This window comes from Tasmannia lanceolata, unplaced genomic scaffold (assembly GCF_043159265.1).
Source record: "Tasmannia lanceolata isolate RefF3 unplaced genomic scaffold, GAP_Taslan_0.1 ptg000018l, whole genome shotgun sequence".
In the NCBI taxonomy this organism is placed as follows: domain Eukaryota; kingdom Viridiplantae; phylum Streptophyta; class Magnoliopsida; order Canellales; family Winteraceae; genus Tasmannia; species Tasmannia lanceolata.
Window position 1 is genome coordinate 19,896,847 of NW_027518695.1, and position 19,843 is coordinate 19,916,689.

The 19,843-nt window shown below is 38.0% G+C and overlaps 1 protein-coding gene and 1 long non-coding RNA gene across 2 annotated transcripts; both read left to right on the forward strand.

Annotated features, from left to right (window-relative positions):
• Positions 1-1,101: 1,101 nt before the first annotated feature.
• Positions 1,102-13,328, forward strand: LOC143851879 (uncharacterized). Its single transcript, XR_013236539.1, has 3 exons — positions 1,102-1,886; positions 9,019-9,262; positions 13,124-13,328. It is a non-coding gene; the product is annotated as an uncharacterized LOC143851879 (long non-coding RNA).
• Positions 13,329-15,699: 2,371 nt separating this feature from the next.
• LOC143851127 (serine acetyltransferase 1, chloroplastic-like) lies at positions 15,700-19,317 on the forward strand. Its single transcript, XM_077360453.1, has 2 exons — positions 15,700-16,187; positions 18,492-19,317. The coding sequence occupies exons 1-2, from the start codon at positions 15,803-15,805 to the stop codon at positions 19,154-19,156; spliced, it is 1,050 nt and encodes a 349-aa protein (XP_077216568.1). The 5' UTR covers positions 15,700-15,802; the 3' UTR covers positions 19,157-19,317.
• The last annotated feature ends 526 nt before the right edge of the window (positions 19,318-19,843 follow it).

Sequence of the window (19,843 nt, forward strand, 5' to 3'; positions counted from 1 at the left end):
ATACTTTATATTCTAGGATTTCTCTGTGCGTGGGATTTTCTAGGGATCTCTAACGCTCGAACTTTTCCAATTTTAGAATCTCATTACTATTTTTATCCTTTTTAGCGCATAACTTTTAATTACTAATGCGGATTTCTGTCAATGACAATAATGTCCATCAGTAAATCATAATTAACTCCGAAAGCTTAGGGCCCGTTTGGATGCTGAGAAGATTTTGATTTGGAATTCTCACATTTGTAGCCCTTTTTGAGTTGACATTTGGATCCCGATCAAATCCTTGAATTTCCAATTCAGTGAGTGACAGTGAAAAAATGAGATTTCCAAATAACCTGTGGAAATAAGAAATTGGAAATCGACAGATCTAGCAGTTTCCTTCACCCACTTGGCTCCTCAACCTCTCCCCTGTAACATGAATTATCCCCTTCCCTCTCTGTCTCCCTCGACATGAGCTGGCTGATCTATTCATTTTGTACTGAAAACTCAATTCCAAATCCAAAATCTGAGGTATCCAAACGGGCCCTTAGAGAATTTCAAATGAGCCCGATTCAGGATCATCTCGCCAAGCTGTTCAAATCAACGACCACGACTGTCAGGCCCTTAATCGGACTACCAAGTGTAGACACCCCATTTTGACCGAACCCCTTTTTCAGATGTTTTGATTAAAACCCAAGTAAATCTATGATCTGGTGACCCAAATTCGTCCCTAGGGTAGGTTAGAGACCCATTTAGGTCCCTCTAAAATTTCAGAAAAATCCGTCGCGGTTTACCTAGCGAACAAGCAAGGTAGGTAGCTTAGTGTAAAATAGTGTAGCAGAAAGGGGGGTAGTTTATCCAGTCTGAGGGCTGTCTTGTTAGAGTAATTTGTTGTCTAAATAGCAGCAAGAAGGTGTCCCTAGACATTTAAAGGGGCACAAATTTATTTTTTTAATTTTTCATTACACCATTTTTTTGTAGACCACTCCCATTTGGGTAATCAAAAGCTACATGGGGCGTTGTCTCAACAACTTAAGGGGGTAACTAATTAAGCAAAATTTCTATAAATAGAAGATTAAGGCCTCATTCTTGCGAATCTGGAGTTTTCATTGCAAACCTAGAGAGAGAAAGAGTGGGAGAATAAGAGAGAGAAAGCAGATCTAGGTTTTTTCAAACCCTAACCCTAAGCCATTTGTCCGACGAGATCTTCCTCTCCGGCGAGCTCCGGCCTGACCTTTTCTTGCTTTGCTTCATTTCAAATCTGTTTTCTCTTGATTTCTTTTCGTTCTTTTCATCAATCAAAGACTCTAAACATCAGATCTGAGTCAAGACCCTAACCGTTGATCCTTACTTCCTCTTCTCCGACGAATCTCGTCAACTTCTGGCTGAAATCTAGGCTTTCTTCTCCGGCAAAGCTCATCGGAACTCTGGCCGGCCGTATTGTGGCTTATCACTTCATTGATCTCCATTTCTAGTCATCTTTGATCCTTTGTTTCTTCTCTTATCCCTAGTAATCTCATGTTCTTCATTTCAAACTCTAGCTCATGCTATAAAATCTCAGATCTAAACCTCTAAATCTTACATCTGACCTTGTAAATTTCGGATTCAAGCTTTCACTTGCAATCAACCTTAGATCTCATCGATCTTCACCTTCTTTGATCGATATCTCCTCATCTTCTCATCCTAAACCCTAGATCTGGCCATCTCTTTCATAGATCCAGCCGATTCTCAAACCGATTTTACCTATCGTTTTGATTTATGTTGCTAAAATCTTGTATACAAGAGGGTTTAGATCTACAAAGAAGAAGAAAAACTTGAAGAGAAGAAGATTTAGTTGTGAGAGCCTTGAATCTGAAAATTGCGAAGGAGTGTTCATCAGTTCTAAGAAAAAGGTGAAAATTCGTCTGCAACAAGTAAGATCTGAATCATTCCCTTATACAATTTCATCATATAATTGATTTTTCTTCTTAAAATTGCATTTGTAATGGTGTAATAGTTGATTTGAATGATATGCCTTTGATTTTAATCCTCTGATGGATTTGATTTCCAAATCGCGCTTTAATAATTGTTGTGTCTAAGTTTTGATGTTGATTTGGAGAAAATATTTCTTTCCTGCTATTCTCTTAATGTTGATAATCATTGAATCGATACAGGATGATCAAATCATTAGGATCTATTTCATGTTATCATGTATTAAATAAAGAGGATCTTAATATTGATTGCTTGATGATGAAGTAATGTAAACCTGAGATTTTGAAACTAAAAGTTCTGTTAATATTTTTATGTGTGTTCAAATGATATAGTTCTGTTTTGGTTCCTTTGCCTATTTTATCTTAATTTTTATTAAGGTATCAAATATAATGAAATAATCATAGAGACAAAGGGGTCTAAGTGTAAGTCTTGCCCTGAGGAAGCTATGAATGCTTGAATTTTGTTTTCATATAGAATGTCCATTTGATAAATATTGGTAAGTTTCATGGCACTGTTAAACCCAGTTTATGCTATAGAGTTAGGATAATAACATTAGATTTCATTCATGATAGCCTGTCCATTTGTGTGTCTATGAGCTAATTTTACTATAGCCAGCTAATAGTGTTTCAATGCATAGGAATGTAAATGTATGTGTGTTTTTATTAAAGGCTTTTATACTTTAAAAATACATGAGCTGAATGGATTATAATTTGTAAAAATGCTTTTCTACTTGATAGTTTATGGTTATGATTTTGCAAGCTAATGATTTTATACAATTTATAATAATTTATCTTTATGATAACATAATTTTTTTTTGTTGTAAAATAAAATAAAATAATATGAGTCTAAAGGCCCTATTATTGAATTTGGATTTTGATAAAATCTGTACAAGATTTAAGCTTACTTGATAAATTGAACTACTGCCTTGTGGGGAGTATGGGCATAATAAAGAGATATAGTTTACATATTTGGCTCTTTTATCCCCTGTGGAAAATTGTGAAGTGCCGAGATAAGCATGGCACATTTAGTGGGATAATAAGTGATGCATCTCATGACAATGATCATGTTTATTGTGTTTGATTGCCCAAAAGATTTTTCTTATTTGGTTATTTATGGATGCTATCATTGAGTGTAATGGTTTTGAGACAAATGTATTTTATTTCCAATATTCCATTAGCAATCATTCTTTTAGTTTTCAAATCATAGTAATATTCATAGCAGTCCTCATATGTTGTGTAGAGTGGGGTAATGATCATAGCAGCTTTTATCTTTATTCTGTGAATGTGATAGTGCTCATAACAGTCCTTTTAGTTATAGAGTCATAAGGTGCCTTGTTTGTTGCTTGAATTCAATGAGGCACAAGTAAGTGTGTGTTCATGAGCATATATATACTTGTGGATATGTGAGTGCAGGTTTGAGTAAATGTGAATATATATATATATATATATATATATATATTTTTTTTTATTATTTCGACACAATTTGGTCTCAAAATCATTTCCTGTTTGGCAGGCACATTTCTGCCCTGTTTTGGCACTGGCTTAACTCATTTTCTGCACAGGTTTCTGCCCATAATTCTTCCCTGTTTTGGCACTGGTTTAGCTCATTTTCTGCACAGGTTTCTGTCCATAATTCTTCCCTGTTTTGGCACTAGTTTAGCTCATTTTTTGCACAGGTTTCTGCCCATAATTCTTCCCTGTTTTGGCACTGGTTTAGCTCATTTTCTGCACAGGTTTCTGCCCATAATTCTTTCCTGTTTTGGCACTAGTTTAGCTCATTTTCTGCACAGGTTTCTGCCCATAATTCTTCCCTGTTTTGGCACTAGTTTAGCTCATTTTTTGCACAGGTTTCTGCCCATAATTCTTCCTTGTTTTGGCACTGGTTAAATTATTTTTTTTCTGTACAAGCTTTTGCCCATGATTCTGTCTCATTTTTTTAGAATAGTCCTTTGGGACTAGTTGAGCATGAATTAATTAGACTTAAATCTAAATTATTTTAGTTTTCGTGTTTCATATAGGAATGTTTCATTAGTTTTTAGTTACAATAATTCAAAAGGATAGTTTGTAATAAAATATTTTTTAGACCATTGAATTTCATACCTCTGTTTCAACATGCATGATTTCATAATTGGATTGAATTGGTCATAAGCTTTACTCTTGGAAATACAAATTGGAGTAATATATGCAATAGTTCAGTTGTGTCTCTATAGTCATGTATATGCTCAATTTCACTTCAGCATGTGTCTCTATCGTTGTTCAATTTCTGTTCAGTTGTATCTTTATATTCAAATGTATGCTTATGTACTATAAAAGAGAATGTTTGCTATGGTGTAAGAACAGCAGTAGCTGAAGAAGTGACCAGCTCCTCCTCCTATTCATTCGAAAAAGTTCAATTCTTCATTAAACTATGTTTCATCTTTGAGTTTTATGTGAGACCTGTGTGACATGGTGCTGATATCTACTTGTGTGGTATGGATGATTATAGATGTTTATTATTAACCTGTTAGAACACAAAATTCTGTTTGTTGGCTCATACTTTGGTTAAATTTTACAATGATTTGATAAGAACATAAAATTATAATTGTCAGGTTTGTGTTCTAATTCTTATTCTGTCTAGATTTTGATAATAACACTGAATTTGTCCGCATGATATTTGAATTTTTTAATAGAAAAAACAGAGGCCGAGACTATCAAGCAGTAGAGTTTTAATCTTATAGATAAAATATATTGTGATTTTGTATATTGCTATCTTGGAACTTTCTATTTTAGATTTATTCCTGTTCTGGACAGTTTTATTAATGATAGAACAGGAGGTACAAGATATTGTCATTTATAGCTTTATCAGATGTTGGTATATGAATTAATGTTGTGGTTGATAGTGTCAACTTTAAGTTCTGGATGTTGATGTTTGTATTGCCCCCATTGTAATGATAGCATTGCCATGTTGCATCATACATATTATGTTAATGATTAGCACATATCTGCTATGTCATGTATATAGTCAGTAGTAAAATGGATAGGCACATCATAATTCAAATAGAAATTGTGTTTGGGTATTGTAATGCAGATTTCAGTGTCGGTTGATAGCATTGGCCTTATCTTGTTTTAATGAATATATCAAATTTTCTTGTTCGAATTAAGATATATATGCTGCAGCTACTTCACTTTAATAATAGTCTTGTTATTTTAATCTGTTATTTGCCTAATGTCATTTGAGAAATATGAGGAAGCAAAGAACGAGTTTGTTCATAATCTACTTGAATATTTCCAAAGTTTTATAAATTTGTGTGGTGTGATGTGTCATAGAGTATAGAAGAAGGGTTTCTTTTGTTTAGTTTCATAAGTTTCACTTGTTTCATGGTCTGATCATAAATACTTTATAACCTTTTGGTTTGAGGCCATAGAATTTAGAGAATCAAAAGTTTACATTGACCCTATGATTTTGAAGCATTAACCCATAGGGAACTTGACTATCGTTATCCTAATTTCAGTGAGTTAAAGTACCAAGGATTAGTTGAAGGAGCTCTATAGATTTTTTTTAACATAGAAATAAAAGAGAGCTAATGATGTCATCCCTGAGCTTTGCTAATATGTGTTGGAAAGTGATGCTATGTTTGGGGTACTAGTTTGTAGTGTTCTATAAAAAAAAGGGGTTGGTTCTTGGTGTAAGTTTGAGGTAAATGATAAAGTCATTTTAGTTTGAAGGAGAATCCACTTTAGTTTAAGCGCTAACTTCAGTTTCAATGGTCTGATTGGATATATTCATATTTCTATACACATTAGGAAGACACTAGTGTGAGAATTATTATTCTCTGGGTAGAATTATTTTAGTGTTGATGAATTGATTCATAATTGACTCTCAGTGATGTTGGTAAGTTGACATTCATATTGTTGTGCTGAAATAGTGGCATGGTCTAATTTTATTCCATTTTATAAGCTCTGTTTTCGGAAACACTTATGGTTTCATAGTGATGTTGATGAATTGATACCTACATTGTTATGTAGAGATAATGATATGTTTCATTTTGTGTCACATATTCATTGAATTTATTTTTGAAAATGTTCATTGTTTTTTTGGAGTGCTGCTCAAGAACTGGTATTTTTTATTATTACACTTACTAAGTTATTAGTTGACATGTTAATAAGTGAGATGGGGCGATGAAGGCGTTAGCCCAAGCCCATCCTTAGGGGACTTGCACAGTCTGAATAGCGCTCCCCTCTTTTGTTTTAAAACTTGCTCAATCTTTTGGATACCCTTAAACATAGGAGTCTTATCATTGCAAGGGCAATGAAAGAGTTATCTAGAGCCCGCCATTTAGAGAGACAAGCTATGTCTCAACAGAAAGATCAAACCCTTTTAGGAGACAAGCTATGTCTCGTGTAGAAATGCCACACCCTTTAGAGAGACGTGCTTTGTCTCGTAGGAAAGCTTACCTTCAGGGAGACAGGCTATGTCTCATACAGAGAGTGTTCTATCCTTTAAAGACAAGCTTTGTCTCATTAGTGAGTCCATCCTTAGGAGATATGCCATCTCTTATTAGCACATCTCTTAGAGTCATTTGTTTGAGAGTCAGTCCTTTAGCATAGGAGTCTGTCCTTAGAGAGTTAATATTTCTTTCAAGAGTCAGTCCTATCATCATAGGTGTTAGGATTCTATCCAACTTCTCATCAAATCATGTGTTTTTCTATCCGCTCCTGCAAGGTATAGGATGCTGTCCAACCCTTGCAGAGTCGTGATTCTGTCTTTTTCTCCCGCAAAGCATAGGATGCTGTCCAACCTTTGAGGGATATTAGGAGTCTGTCCTACCCTTATGATGATAGGAGTTTGTCCTCTTGTGTCAAAAATAACAAAATCATTTCAAAAAACCAAAAATCTCAAAAATCAAGAGTCTTTAGGAGTAGCTAGGAAATCTTTTCCGAACTACGTTGGCTTGATCCTCTTCCACGAGGTACGTAGTGCAGCTTGAGATTCATATCCCAGGTCCAGCAAAACTTTTAAAAATAAACATTTCAAACCTTAAAAAATACAAAAATTATTCAAAACCTTTAAAAAAAAAAGATCTTCCCCTAGAGTTAGGAGTATGTCCTAGATATTTGGGATGTTTTAGAGTTAGGAGGCTGTCATGATTTGTTTGATATGGTGTGTCCTGTCGCGTGAGTGTCCCTAGAGTTAGGAGGCCTCAAGTTGATCGGTTAAACATTTAGTCGAACCGATGGCTAGACTAAGAAGCATATAGTCAGCCCATGGTTTTCTTTAGGATGCACAGCCTACTTACACATAGGATGTAGGGCCCACCTGCATTAGCTTAAGGCTAACCAACTTCATTAGTTAGGGCATATAGAGAGTCCTGAAAATTACAATTCACCTGAACTTAAGTAATCGTGTAAAAAGCTTTAAAAAATCAGTCGAGTCTAGTGGATCGAGTCTAGGATAGCGGTTCTAGATGGTTAGGCATCGTAGTTAGAATCGGTCATCGAACTACGTTGACTCCGATTCTTTCCGAGGCCGGGATACGTAGAGCAGCTGGGATGGACGGCCATCTTGGTCCGAGCCAAGTCCTGCATTAGAGTTTTAGGATTTGTCTTGTCCAGTCATGTATAAAGTTGATTTGTGTTGTGTGTTTTGCTGTGTTTTCTTACTTTCTTGTACTGATCCTATACCTTTAGCTGTAACTTGCATGTGTATGTCCACTAGAACTTAGACGCCAATTAGGCATGTCATTCACAACTTAGTTGTCATTAGGTGACACATCTTTTATCTTACTTTATGTATGCTTATTATTTCATCCCCGAGTCATGCATGATTAGGTAGACGTTCACTCGGGGATATTTGTTCCCATTTCATATGATTTACCCAAAATTCTTTGGATCTAATAATAAATGGCATAAGAGACCAAGTGCTTGCACTCGGACGAATTGGAGGTGCTCTTCAGACCTTCTCCATTCGTAATCAGGCACGAACTCATTCATTTATGGTTATCCATGGTATATAGAGCATATTTTTTTAGGATCCATGGCCGTATACCATGGATGACGACTCTGAGTTTTTTTGTTTTGTTTCGAGAGTTCCTTGGTAGAGCTCTCCTTCACGTGTGGATGATCCAAGAGGCTGATGGGGGCTCGTCCCTCACCTCTCTCCCGGATCGGGGTCCACACCAAGGGCCATCAGATTTACATCTAGACAATCCAAATCATCGATCCGATCGAACCATGGAGGATGGGTACCTTCCGAACGCCGACAACCTTGAATTGATCAAAGTTGGAGCTTCGATGAGATCAATGGTCCACGATTGCCCTTGTGATTTAGTTCATGTTTTAGGAAACATGGCTTAAATGTAATTTTCCTTTCTTTTTTCAGAGCATTTAGTTATTAAGAGTTTTAAATTAGAGGAAGTTGTGGTTAGGTTCTACCTCCATAATCTTTGTATGGACGAATGGGACTTTTATTAGGATAGGTATTGTAGTTTCCCTTCGAAACTAGAAGATCTACTTTCTTGATTTTTGATTGGAGTAGAATGAAAAGATAGAGTTGTAGTAGAAGAAGGATTATGAAGAATTACACTAGTAGGACTCTTTTGTGAGGTCTATAAATACTCATTATTTGTAGTCGTTTGAGATACCTCGGATGATTTCACTCTTAATAAAAGGTTTTGTTTCTCCTCCAATTTGCGCTCTATTGGCATTGGTGATTGAATCGGGTTTTTAGGTTGAAACCATTCTATAACTTTTTGTTTCCTAACCAATTTATGGCAAGATTTTCATCATAAAGGAGAAGCCTTCCTGCTTCAAACTCTAGCCCACTGATCCACTTCCCTTCTCCCGAACAGTCCCATTCACATCTTGCTGCAAGCCTAAGCATCTTCTATACCACCAATGTTTTCATCTAAACACCCCCTTGAACCACCTTGCTTTAGCCTCTATTTTATTCATCTCTAATCAGCCGAGACACTCAAAACCGTTTTGCACCCTTGACTGCCCCAAACCACAAAGCTTCGTGCTTCTGCCCTGTTTTATTTGATATCATAGCGAGCTTAAAGGGATTTCTAAATTTCTTATGATCCATGGCACCATGTAGAGCACAAGATGGTGGAAAGAGCCCTAAGGCACATCAAGATCAGCCCATAAAGCCTGGAAGAGTTCCAGACATTGCTCAAATTTATGAGGCAATTATCAGCAGGACAACTAGATGAATCAACGGCTTGAAGCATTGACTCAACAAGTGGAGGAACCGTGATTGAATAGAGCTCCATCTGTGGCTGAATTCAAAGAGGGGGACTTGTTGGGATATGATCTGAGAACTCAACGACCACAACCAATACGTATGATCGAGCATCTCCTTAAGACTTATTGCTGTTGGGTATATAGTATAACCATAGATATCTTCTAATATCAGCCCAATAAGATAATGGACTGGTGTAGTGGGCCTACATGGGCTAGAGTCCATTAACCAGTCAATAACCCTAGTGTATCTCTATATATAGGGGCTGGAAGCAACAAACTAGGTATTCCGAACTAGATACATAGGGTGTAATGCTTCAAGATTGTTAGAGTCAAGCAAGGTTGCTTGAAGCATTCGAAACTTGATGACATGTCCTTTTTAGGTCAAGCAATGTTCCTTGAAGCATTACACCCTGGGTATCTAGTTTGGAATACCTAGTTTCTTGCCTCCAGCCCCTATATATAGAGATACATTATGGTTATTGACTGATTAATGGACTCTAGCCCATGTAAGCCCACTACAGGGGTCCATTATCTTATTGGGCTTATATTAGAACATAATAGGGTTATATTATATACCCAACAATCTCTTCCTATGTTTTAAATATAGCACAATCCAATAGATAGATAATATGATGTCCAAACAAAATATCGAATCATCCATATCACCATATCAAAGAAGATCTGTAATCCAACTGAAAACAAGAATACTTCTAAGAATAACCAAGAGTTTTAGAAATAATCTAAACTCAAACAAAAGCATGCAAGTAAACTATTTATTCAACTAAAAAGAAAACTGAAAAGAAAATAACAGTCCCCGTTGCTCTATAAGGATTCACTCATCAAGCAAGTCATCCTCATCAAAATTCAAATCGAGGCAAGCTCCTCCATTTTCGCCAATTCTTGTAAATTACCAAATATGAATTTCATGAAAATGAATCCAATCATTTGTGTAAAACACTAAAGTATCTAGTTCTACCAGAAGAAGAACGTAGTACAATATCATATTGGCTGAGAAACAAATATCACTCTCAATAAGCATCAACGTCAAGTTTGGATCACCCAAACAATATGCCCTCCACTGTATTTTAAGCTAGTGTGTAGATAACTTATCTACACTTGTGTGTAGAAACGGTTTTCTCTCTCTCTCTCTCTCTCTCTCTCTCTCTCTATATATATATATATATATATATATATATATATATATATATATATATATATATATGAGGAAAATGATTGTGAGCTTGAAGCTCATATAGCTTATATGAGCTTGAGGGCCCAAACACATGTGGGCCCACACTGTTAGGATGATCCAAAGCATTCATTTGAAAGGCCCTTACATAGATAGGGTGTGTACAAAAAATCAGCTCCATAGGATCATCCTAACTTATCCAAAAGTAGAGGGCAAAATAGGCAGACACCGTTTGCCACAAATCTGCCCATTTTTGCCCTCCGCTTTTGGAGGGGTTAGGATGATCCAATGGAGCTGATTTTTGGTACACACCCTATCTATGATGGGGCCTTGCAAATGAATGGTTTGGATCACCACAAAAAATGTAGGACCCATGTGTTTGGGCCCTCAAGCTCATATAAGCTATATGAGCTTCAAGCTCATAATCATTTTCCTCTATATATATATATATATATATATATATATATATATATGAGGAAATGGTTTGTGTGCAGCTGCACAGATAGCTTATATGTGCATGGCTGCCACAAACCATGGGGGGCCCACATATTTGGAGGGAACCAAAGCATTCATTTAGAAGGCCCTTCCATGGATATGGTGTGTTCCAAAAATCAGTCCTACAGGATCATCCTAACCCAGTCAAAGTTGGAGGGGAAAATGGACAGACACTGTTTCTGCCCATTTTTTCCCTCCACAAATGGCAAGGTTAGGATGATCCTATAGGGCTGATTTTGGTACACACCCTATCCATGGAAGGGCCTTCCAAATGAATGCTTTAGATCCCTCCAAAAATGTGGCCCCCCAATGGTTTGTGGCAGCCATGCACAAATAAGCTATCTGTGCAGCTGCACACAAACCATTTCCCCTCTCTCTCTCTCTCTATATATATATATATATATATATATATATATATATATATATGAGAAAAGGGTTTCTGCGCTCGAGCGCAGATAAGTTTATCTGCACTCGAGTGCAGAAACAGGGGTGGGCCACATTGGGGGGGATCCAAAGTATTCATTTGATGGGCCCTTTCATGGATAGGGTGTCCACCAAAAATCAGCTCCATTGGATCACCATAGGGTGTCCATTTATGGGGTGAAAAATGGGCAGATTTGTGGACAAACAGTATCTGTCCATTTTCTCCCCCACAAATGGACACCCTAAGATGTTTCAATGGAGCTGATTTTTGGTACACCCCCCATCCATGATGGGGCCTGTCAAATGAATGCTTAAGATCACCCCCCAATGTGGCCCCACCCCTGTTTCAAACACTCGAGCGCATGAACCCTTTTCTCATATATATATATATATATATATATATATATATATATATATATATATATATATATAGAGAGAGAGAGAGAGAGAGAGAGAGAGAGAGAGAGAAAACGGTTTCTACACACATGTGTAGATAAGTTATCTACACACTAGATTAAAATACAGTGGAGGGCATATTGTTTGGGTGATCCAAACCATTCATTTGATTGGCCCTCACATAGATAGGGTGTCTACAAAAAATCAGCTCCATAGGATCATCCCAACCCTACGATTTGTGGAGGTAAAATGGACGTGTATAAACCTTCACAAATCTGTCCATTTTTTGCCTCCAGGGTTCGAAGGGTTAGGCTGATCCTATGAAGTTGATTATTTGGGCACACCCTATCTATGTGAGGGCCCATCAAATGAATGCTTTGGATCACCCAAACAATGTGGGCCCCCACTGTATTTTAAGCTAGTGTGTAGATAACTTATCTACACATGTGTGTATAAACCGTTTTCTTATATATATATATATATGATTGTCAAAATGTACTATTGTAGACACCCCATTTTGACCGAACCCGGACTGACGGTAGGTTGGCGTGATGATGACTCTGATGATTCGCATTTCGGTGAGTTTCAAAGCCTAGATTATGAGCTAAAAAGCCTTTATAGGCAAAGGAATTGAGGGCTCCTACACTGCCAAAACTCCCCTCTAAACTTTCACACTCGTCACCTCGCAGAACTTGGCAGTGGGAGCCCATGAATTCCAAGTCAATAAAAGCCATTAAGCACCCTACGTCATGGAGGAGGTACCTGAGGGCCTTAGCTTCCATTTTAGGAAGCAGTGAGCTCACTTGGTACATCCAAGAGTCCCCCAGAAGAGGGGACAACCAACTCCGGGATTCTAACCAAGACATTTTTCTGGTAGAGTCTGGCTCTACCGTGAAATTTGTAGTTCGAACCCTAGAGTCAGCCCCGCTGAGGAGTCAAGTGGCGCACCTCGGACCCACGCAACTAACGGAACACGTTTCAAGGGTAAGTAAGTAGTCTTATCAATATAATTAGTCAATTAAGCTAGAATAAGGGGAAAAGCCATGGGACTTGGGGCTAAAATTAGCCCTAAATCCCAAGGCCTTTCCCCATTTAGGTTATCTTTCATTAGAAGCCTAATTAGGGCCTTAATTAATGATTAAGAAAGGGATTAATGTGGAGATTAACCAATCCAAGTTCTATTTTGAAATCCTGCAAATTAGGGCTTAAATAGACCCTAGATTGCAGGGTTTCACTTCCCTTGCTCTTATTTTCTTCCTTCTCATTAGACCATATGGTTTAGGGTAGCATTTCATTCTTCCATCGTTTTCTATTGTTTCATTCTATCATGTTTTCTTCATTTTAAAACCCACCAATTGTCTGATTCCAAAAAGAAAAAGAAAAATCAGAAGGTAATGAGGAATAAAAAGAGATACTAATTTAATAATTGTCTTGATTTGTCTGGTATATCTGATAGGGCGAGGTCCAAAGGAAAGGATACGAGTGAGAGATGCTAGAAGTGCCTTTGGCAAGTGAGAATGCTGAAAGTGCATATAGTCACAATTTTATAGTTGTCTTAATTTTGATGGTTGCAATACTCTTTCTCATTCAATTAACACTGTTGCTCATACTGTTCTTAGAGGGGTTTTGGCAGGCCATAAAGTGGATTTCTTTTTATCTTATGCCGATCCTTGTGGTGATGCAATGCAATTGCGATGAAAGTCATGATATTGTGGAATGATGTTAAACTAATTTCCAAGCTCAATTTTCTAAATTTTCCTTAGGTCTTAGTTGTTTTGGATTTTGAGAATTGGTTTTGAGCACAAAACTTATTGCTGAACACAACATTACGTTTGATTTTGACTCCAATAATCAATTTTAAACTCGAAATCAATTCTCAAAAGCCAAACAAGCAGGGTCTTAACACCATTTGTTGGCTTAATGGGAAATTCCACTTTAGTCAATCTTGGAGTATCTTGCTCAATTTTGGTCATATGGTATGAAATGCCCAATCTATAGTTAATTTTCATTTGTTTTTGTTGTTTGGATTATCCTCCTTAGCCACATTTCACCATTGTTCTATTATAATTAGTGATAGATTACTTATTGGAAAAAAAATTCAGTGTCGTCTAAAGGCCAAGATGCAAGAGTGAGGGGCCTCATTTTGTTATAATTAGGTTACACTTCCATTGTAAAATTATACATATGTATTTATTGAGTCCCAATTATATTTCTAAAAAGAGGAAGTCTAGATTGAAGGGAGCCCTTGCAAAAAAGAGGTGAAAGGGCTCTCCTATTGGCTGCACATCACCGCACATCACATTATTTGATGGTGATGTGCAGCCAATAGGAGAGCTCTTTCATCTCTTTTTTGCAAGGGCTCCCTTCAGTCTATAATTCCTCTTCTAAAAAAATTGGAGATTTTTTTTGATCTAGTAAATAATTTCATTAACTACAATTAGATAATAATAAGATCCTTTGCACATGTTCGTAGGCCCCACATAGTCATTATAAATATCTAGACCTGGCAAACGGGTGGGTCGGGCCAGGTCAACCCGCGGGTGATGCGGGTGCGGGTCCATGGGTCGGGTGAGGAAATGACCCGCATTTTTGCGGGTCAGAATTTAGGTGACTCGCGCTGCCTGCGGGTGGGCCGGGTCAACCCGCGGGTCACCCGCAAATATGGGGATTGTAATAATTCTCCTGATTTGACCGCATCTGTTTTTTCGGTAATTGTCATAACTTTCTATATTTTATTGGTATTTTATTCATAATTTTACAACTTTATAACCCTTTCTAGGTAATTTTTCATTTAAAACTTTATAACTTTAGCTATTTTACTTTTTTGGTGTAATGATTACTTTTTTTTTGTTTGCTAGTAACATTTGCCATGTGCGCATCTTTGCACCCGATGGCCACATGCCGATAAGTTGCCATAGGAGAAGTTTGGTAGCAAATTGTTATAAAATAAAAAACAGAAGGAAATGTTATCAACACTACTGTTTTCTTATGAGCGCACTCTTACTTTATTACAAGTATGGTATGGGCCACACCATAGGATGATCCAAACCGTCCATTAGATGGGCCATAGCCTAAATAGGTTATGCTCTAAAAATCATTTCCATAGGATGATCCTAACCCTCCAATCTGAATGTTAGAGGGTTGATCCTAACCCTCTATAGATCGGAGGGTTAGAATCAACTAATGGAAATAATTTTGGGGCATAACCTATTCAGGCTATGGCCCATCTAATGGACGTTTTGGATAATCCTATGGTGCGGGCCATACCGTACTTTTTATAAAGTGAGGAGTTCCCTAATAAAAAACAGTAGTGGTGATAACATTCTCAAAAAAAAAAATTAAAAAATACGGTAAAAATGCGAGTGCCCGCGGGTTGACCCGACCCGACCCGACCCGTGTTTTTGCGGGTTGGGTCACCCGCGGGTTAGATTTTGACGGGTCGACCCGCGGGCACGGGTCGCTTTTGCCAAGCGAGCGTGTTGAGGTAGGGGAATCCGGATAGCGCGTTATAGTCTTGACCCGAATGCGTTCTATAATTTCTGCGAGTACCAAGAATTTGAAGATAAAATGGATGCATTTAATGAAGAATTAGTATCGCCAGACATTGATCATTCCTTGAACTCAATCAGTGAATTAGCTGAAGAATCAAGACCTATAATTTCTGCGAGTAGTTGATACGAGTTTACTGAGGTCTATAAATATCGGAAACCTCCCTCTCTTTCTTGGGCCATAAGGAGCGCATAGACCAAAACTCAGTGTATTAATTTTCTAGAGGTCAATTCGTACACGGGAAGTCCATGTGTAAAGCTTCGATGTGGGACCCACTATTTTACCACTCACAATTATTTGCGTACTGTCGTTACACCATACGTTACGTCAGTAAATTCAAAAGTTAAAAGAGGCAACTACATATTTATTCCACTTTCTTCCCTGGACCACACAACTGCATTGTTTTTAACTAAAAAGGTAGTGTTCCTGAGGAAGAAAAGGGGGATAAATATATCACTTTCCAAAATAAAATGTTTTCCCCATGAAGTCTATCTTCTTAAGCTTATACACCCTTTTTTTCCTCCTTCTTCACAACCCAACTTCAACCTCAAATTCCAATCTCAAATCTTCATCACATTTTCCAGCCATGTCTAATTCCCTATTCCGATTATCGAGAGCCGTCCGATCAAGATACAGTCGCTCAACCTCGCTAACAATGGCGGATTTCATCGACAATTCGATCTTTTTAACGTTGAAAAACCCACTCTCTTCTAATTTGGGTCGCCCCCAAATCAATAATTCGCTCTACAATTACATCAGATTCACTCATCGGAGTTTCTCCGATCTAGCCAACTCTGTGCCCATTAGTCAGAACCACAAGAATTCTATAGACTCAGTTGAAGATCTGTGGCCAAGATTGCGCGAAGAGGCTCGATCCGACGTCCAACAAGAGCCCATGTTGGGAAACTACTATTTATCTTCAATCTTGTTTCACGATTCTTTGGAAAGCGCGCTGGCGAACCACTTAGCAGGTAATGTAAAACAACCAATTACTCTAAAAGTTTAAGCTTAAGCTTTTAGCATTTCCCCTCTTGAATTTTTAATATCAAGGAGTTTTCGGTTTTGAACACAAGATTAGGGGTGTAAACGAGCCGAGCCGAGATTGGCCCAGCTCGGTCGTTAAGCTCAAAAGTTCGGCTCGGGCTCGGCTAGGCCAGGCTAGCGACCCTTACCGAGCTTGGGTTATACTATGGTCAATGATATATTCACACCCCTCATCTTCCCTGGACAGCCCTATCTAGTGTAATGTGACTACTCTTTCTACACCACGGGAGGGTGGTCTAAGTAACAAATGGGGTACCAAAAAAGAAGTGACATATTTTGCCTCCCCTTTCACTCCCTGGACAGCCCTTTTAGTATATAAATTAATATATAATATATATTTAAATATATTAAATCTTTAACGAGCCGAGCCTGGCCTAGCTCGGGCTCGGCTCGGCTCGTTAAGGATTCAAGCCGAGCTGCCGAGCCCGAGCCAAAATTGACACCCTTACACAAGATCATCTAGGTACTAGGCAATAGCTCTATAAAACAACCAATTACTCTAGGAGCTTAAGTTGTTAAAGTTGGGGTTATTTAATGATGGATCTTTTTCCTAGGGAACCAAAAAAAATATCTGAAATTTCTGATGAGACAGACCTTAAAATAAGGTTAGAGAAAATGCGTTCTCTACTAAAAAAAAGAGAAATCAAAAGTTGAAAATTCCCCTAAGCCCGGCCTTTTTACCTTGTTTCACCTGTTTCATCTCTCATTGTCAAGTCTAACCTGAGGTTATTATCATGGTCTAACCCGGAGTTATCAAGGTCTAAACCATGGGTTGTCCATCGGGGTGGGGGGGGTGGGGGGTGTGTGTTATCAAGTCTAACCCCAGGGTTATCAAGGTCCGACCCCCGTATTAGACTTGATAACACAGACCTTGATAACCCTGGGTTAGACCTTAATAATCCATGATTAGATTTGATAACTCCGGGTTAGACATTGATAACGCGGGTTAGGCTCAAAAACCCGGGTTAGACGTTGACAATCCTTGATTAAACTTGATAACCCTGGGTTAAACTTGATAAGGTTAGACCTTGATAATGAGAGATGAAACAAGGTAAAAGGGCTTAGGAGCATTTTCGACTTTTGGTTTCCCTTTTTTTTTTTATTACAGAGCGCCTTTTGGGTAACCTTATTGTAAGGTCTGCCTCATCAGAAATTTCAGATATTTTTCGGCTCATGTGGGAAAATGATCCTCTAATTAATTATATTTCAACACCCCTCACCTGGATTTTTAGGGCACGTTTGGCTACCATGAATTTTTTGTGCGATAAACTAGTGTCTCCAAGTGGTGAGAAAGGGGTAGGGCGGGTGAAGTGGCTAAAAATCAAGAAAAATAATCAGGAAACTACTGTCTCTAAGTGGTGAGAAGTGACTAAAATTCAGGAAACAGAAAACTCTACTCAAAATAGGACAGACTTTTTCATGATTTTTAGCTGCTTCTCACCCTCATCTCAATCATGTCCTCTCAAATCTCTCTGCTTCTTCCACCTGCCTACGCCTCTCTCACCACTTGGAGACACTAATTTATCAAAACAAATTGTGGCCACATGGCCTTAATATCAAGGAGTTATTGGGTTTTGAACACATGATCATCTTGTTACTAGGCAATAACCCTATACCATGTAAAACAACCAATTACTCCAAAAGCTTAAGTTGTTAAAGTTGGTGTCATTTAATTATTTATATTTCAACCATGGTTTTAAATTTCGGCCGAAAAGAAACGTTTCAGCCGGAATATTTCGATTTCGGCTATGACAGAAACGAAATTTACATTAAGTCGTTTCTTTACAAGATTTTGGCGAAATTTCACCGAAATTCTGAAATATGAAATTTCGTTTTTAGCCTTTTTTTTACAAAATTTCCACCGAAAGTTTTTAAAAAATCCACCGAAATGTTATAATTCCCACTAAAATTTATGAAATATTCACCGAAATAGCCAAAATTTTCACTGAAATCGCCGAAATTTCGGTCGATTTTAAAATAAAAGCGAAATCATAATTATATTTTTACATGATTTCAGCAGAAATTTCAGCCCGAAACCGAAAGACCGAAACCGACACCGAAACCGAAATTTAAAACCTTGATTTCAACACAACCCCTCATGTGTGGTTCACTTGGATTTTTAATATCAAGGAGTTGTTGGGTTTTAAACACAAGATCACTTGCTTTGAGGTAATGGCCAAAAGCTTAATTTGTTAAGAGTTGGTGTTATTGAATCATTTATGTTTCAACAGGTAAATTGAGCAACCAAACTCTTCCTAGTAATATTCTCTCTGACGTTTTTTCCGGAGTATTTAACAATGATCAAGAGATTAGGAGAGCAATCAGAGAGGATCTCAAGGCGGCGAAAGATAGAGACCCAGCTTGTGTTAGTCTAGTACATTGCTTACTCAATTACAAAGGCTTTTTAGCTTGCCAAGCCCACAGAGTAGCCCACAAATTGTGGTGTGGAGGCCGGAAAGTACTAGCATTTGTGATCCAAAACAGAGTTTCGGAAGTTTTCGCCGTTGATATCCATCCGGGAGCGAAAATTGGGCACGGAATTTTATTGGATCATGCGACTGGTGTTGTTATCGGAGAGACGGCGGTGATCGGAGACTATGTTTCGATTTTACATAATGTAACGTTGGGGGGCACCGGAAAAGTGTCCGGCGATCGGCATCCGAAGATCGGAGATGGGGTTTTGATCGGAGCGGGGACTCATGTACTGGGTAATGTGAGGGTCGGAGAAGGATCGAAGATCGGGGCGGGTTCAGTGGTCGTGAAGGAAGTTTCTCCGGGAACGACGGTGGTCGGAAATCCGGCGAAGTTGGTTGGAGGAAAGGAGAATCTGATCAAGTCAGATAAGCAGCCTAGTTTTACTATGGATCATACTTCTTGGTATGATTATGTGGTATGAGAGGTTTTGAATATTAGAAGTTTGGGTTTTGGTGTCGGAGAGAATCAAAGTTGTCCCAAATGTGAAAAACTGAGTAAAAACATAGCATTTGAGTAGATTATTAACAGAGAATTGTAGTTCTCTTTTTCCAATAAAAATTATCTAGGGCTTTTGTGTTGGCACTACCATGTTTTAATAAGTGGACTAACTCACCTAGTCTATTCTTTTTAATTGGCTTAGGGGAGCATTTTTTGGGAGGGGAATGGTATCTGCACAGCCATGTTTTTATAGTTGCGCTAACCTATCTTGTCGTTTATCATTCAAAGAGTTGTCAATGTCGGTATGTCTAGTTGTCTCGTTCAGAAGAAGAAATCTATGCTAGATCCATCATAGCATGACTTTGATCTAATGGGGAAGATGTGTAGGTCCCACATTAATGATTATATACTGATGTTGGTTGAGCATATTTCCTTTCCAAACTCTTCTACAAAGTTCTTACAATCCAAACAGGGCTTTCAGATCCCACTCAAAATGTGTGGGACATGGACATATGATGTGGGTCCCTTGGAGTTTCTCATGTGGTACAGAAACAAATCTTAATCCGACTGGGCTTAGACAATGTAACAAAAATGTATCCAACTATACCAAATCTTAGGGCACGTTTGGCTACCATGAATGTTTTTTCATGATAAATAATGTGTGTGCGCG

What these genes read in the sequence shown, in the direction of transcription:
- LOC143851127 (XM_077360453.1), top strand. Translation starts at nt 15,803, where the DNA reads ATGTCTAATTCCCTATTCCGATTATCGAGAGCCGTCCGATCAAGATAC. An exon ending in GCTGGCGAACCACTTAGCAG is followed by an intron (nt 16,188 to 18,491) that starts GTAATGTAAAAC and finishes ATGTTTCAACAG; the next exon opens with GTAAATTGAGCAACCAAACT.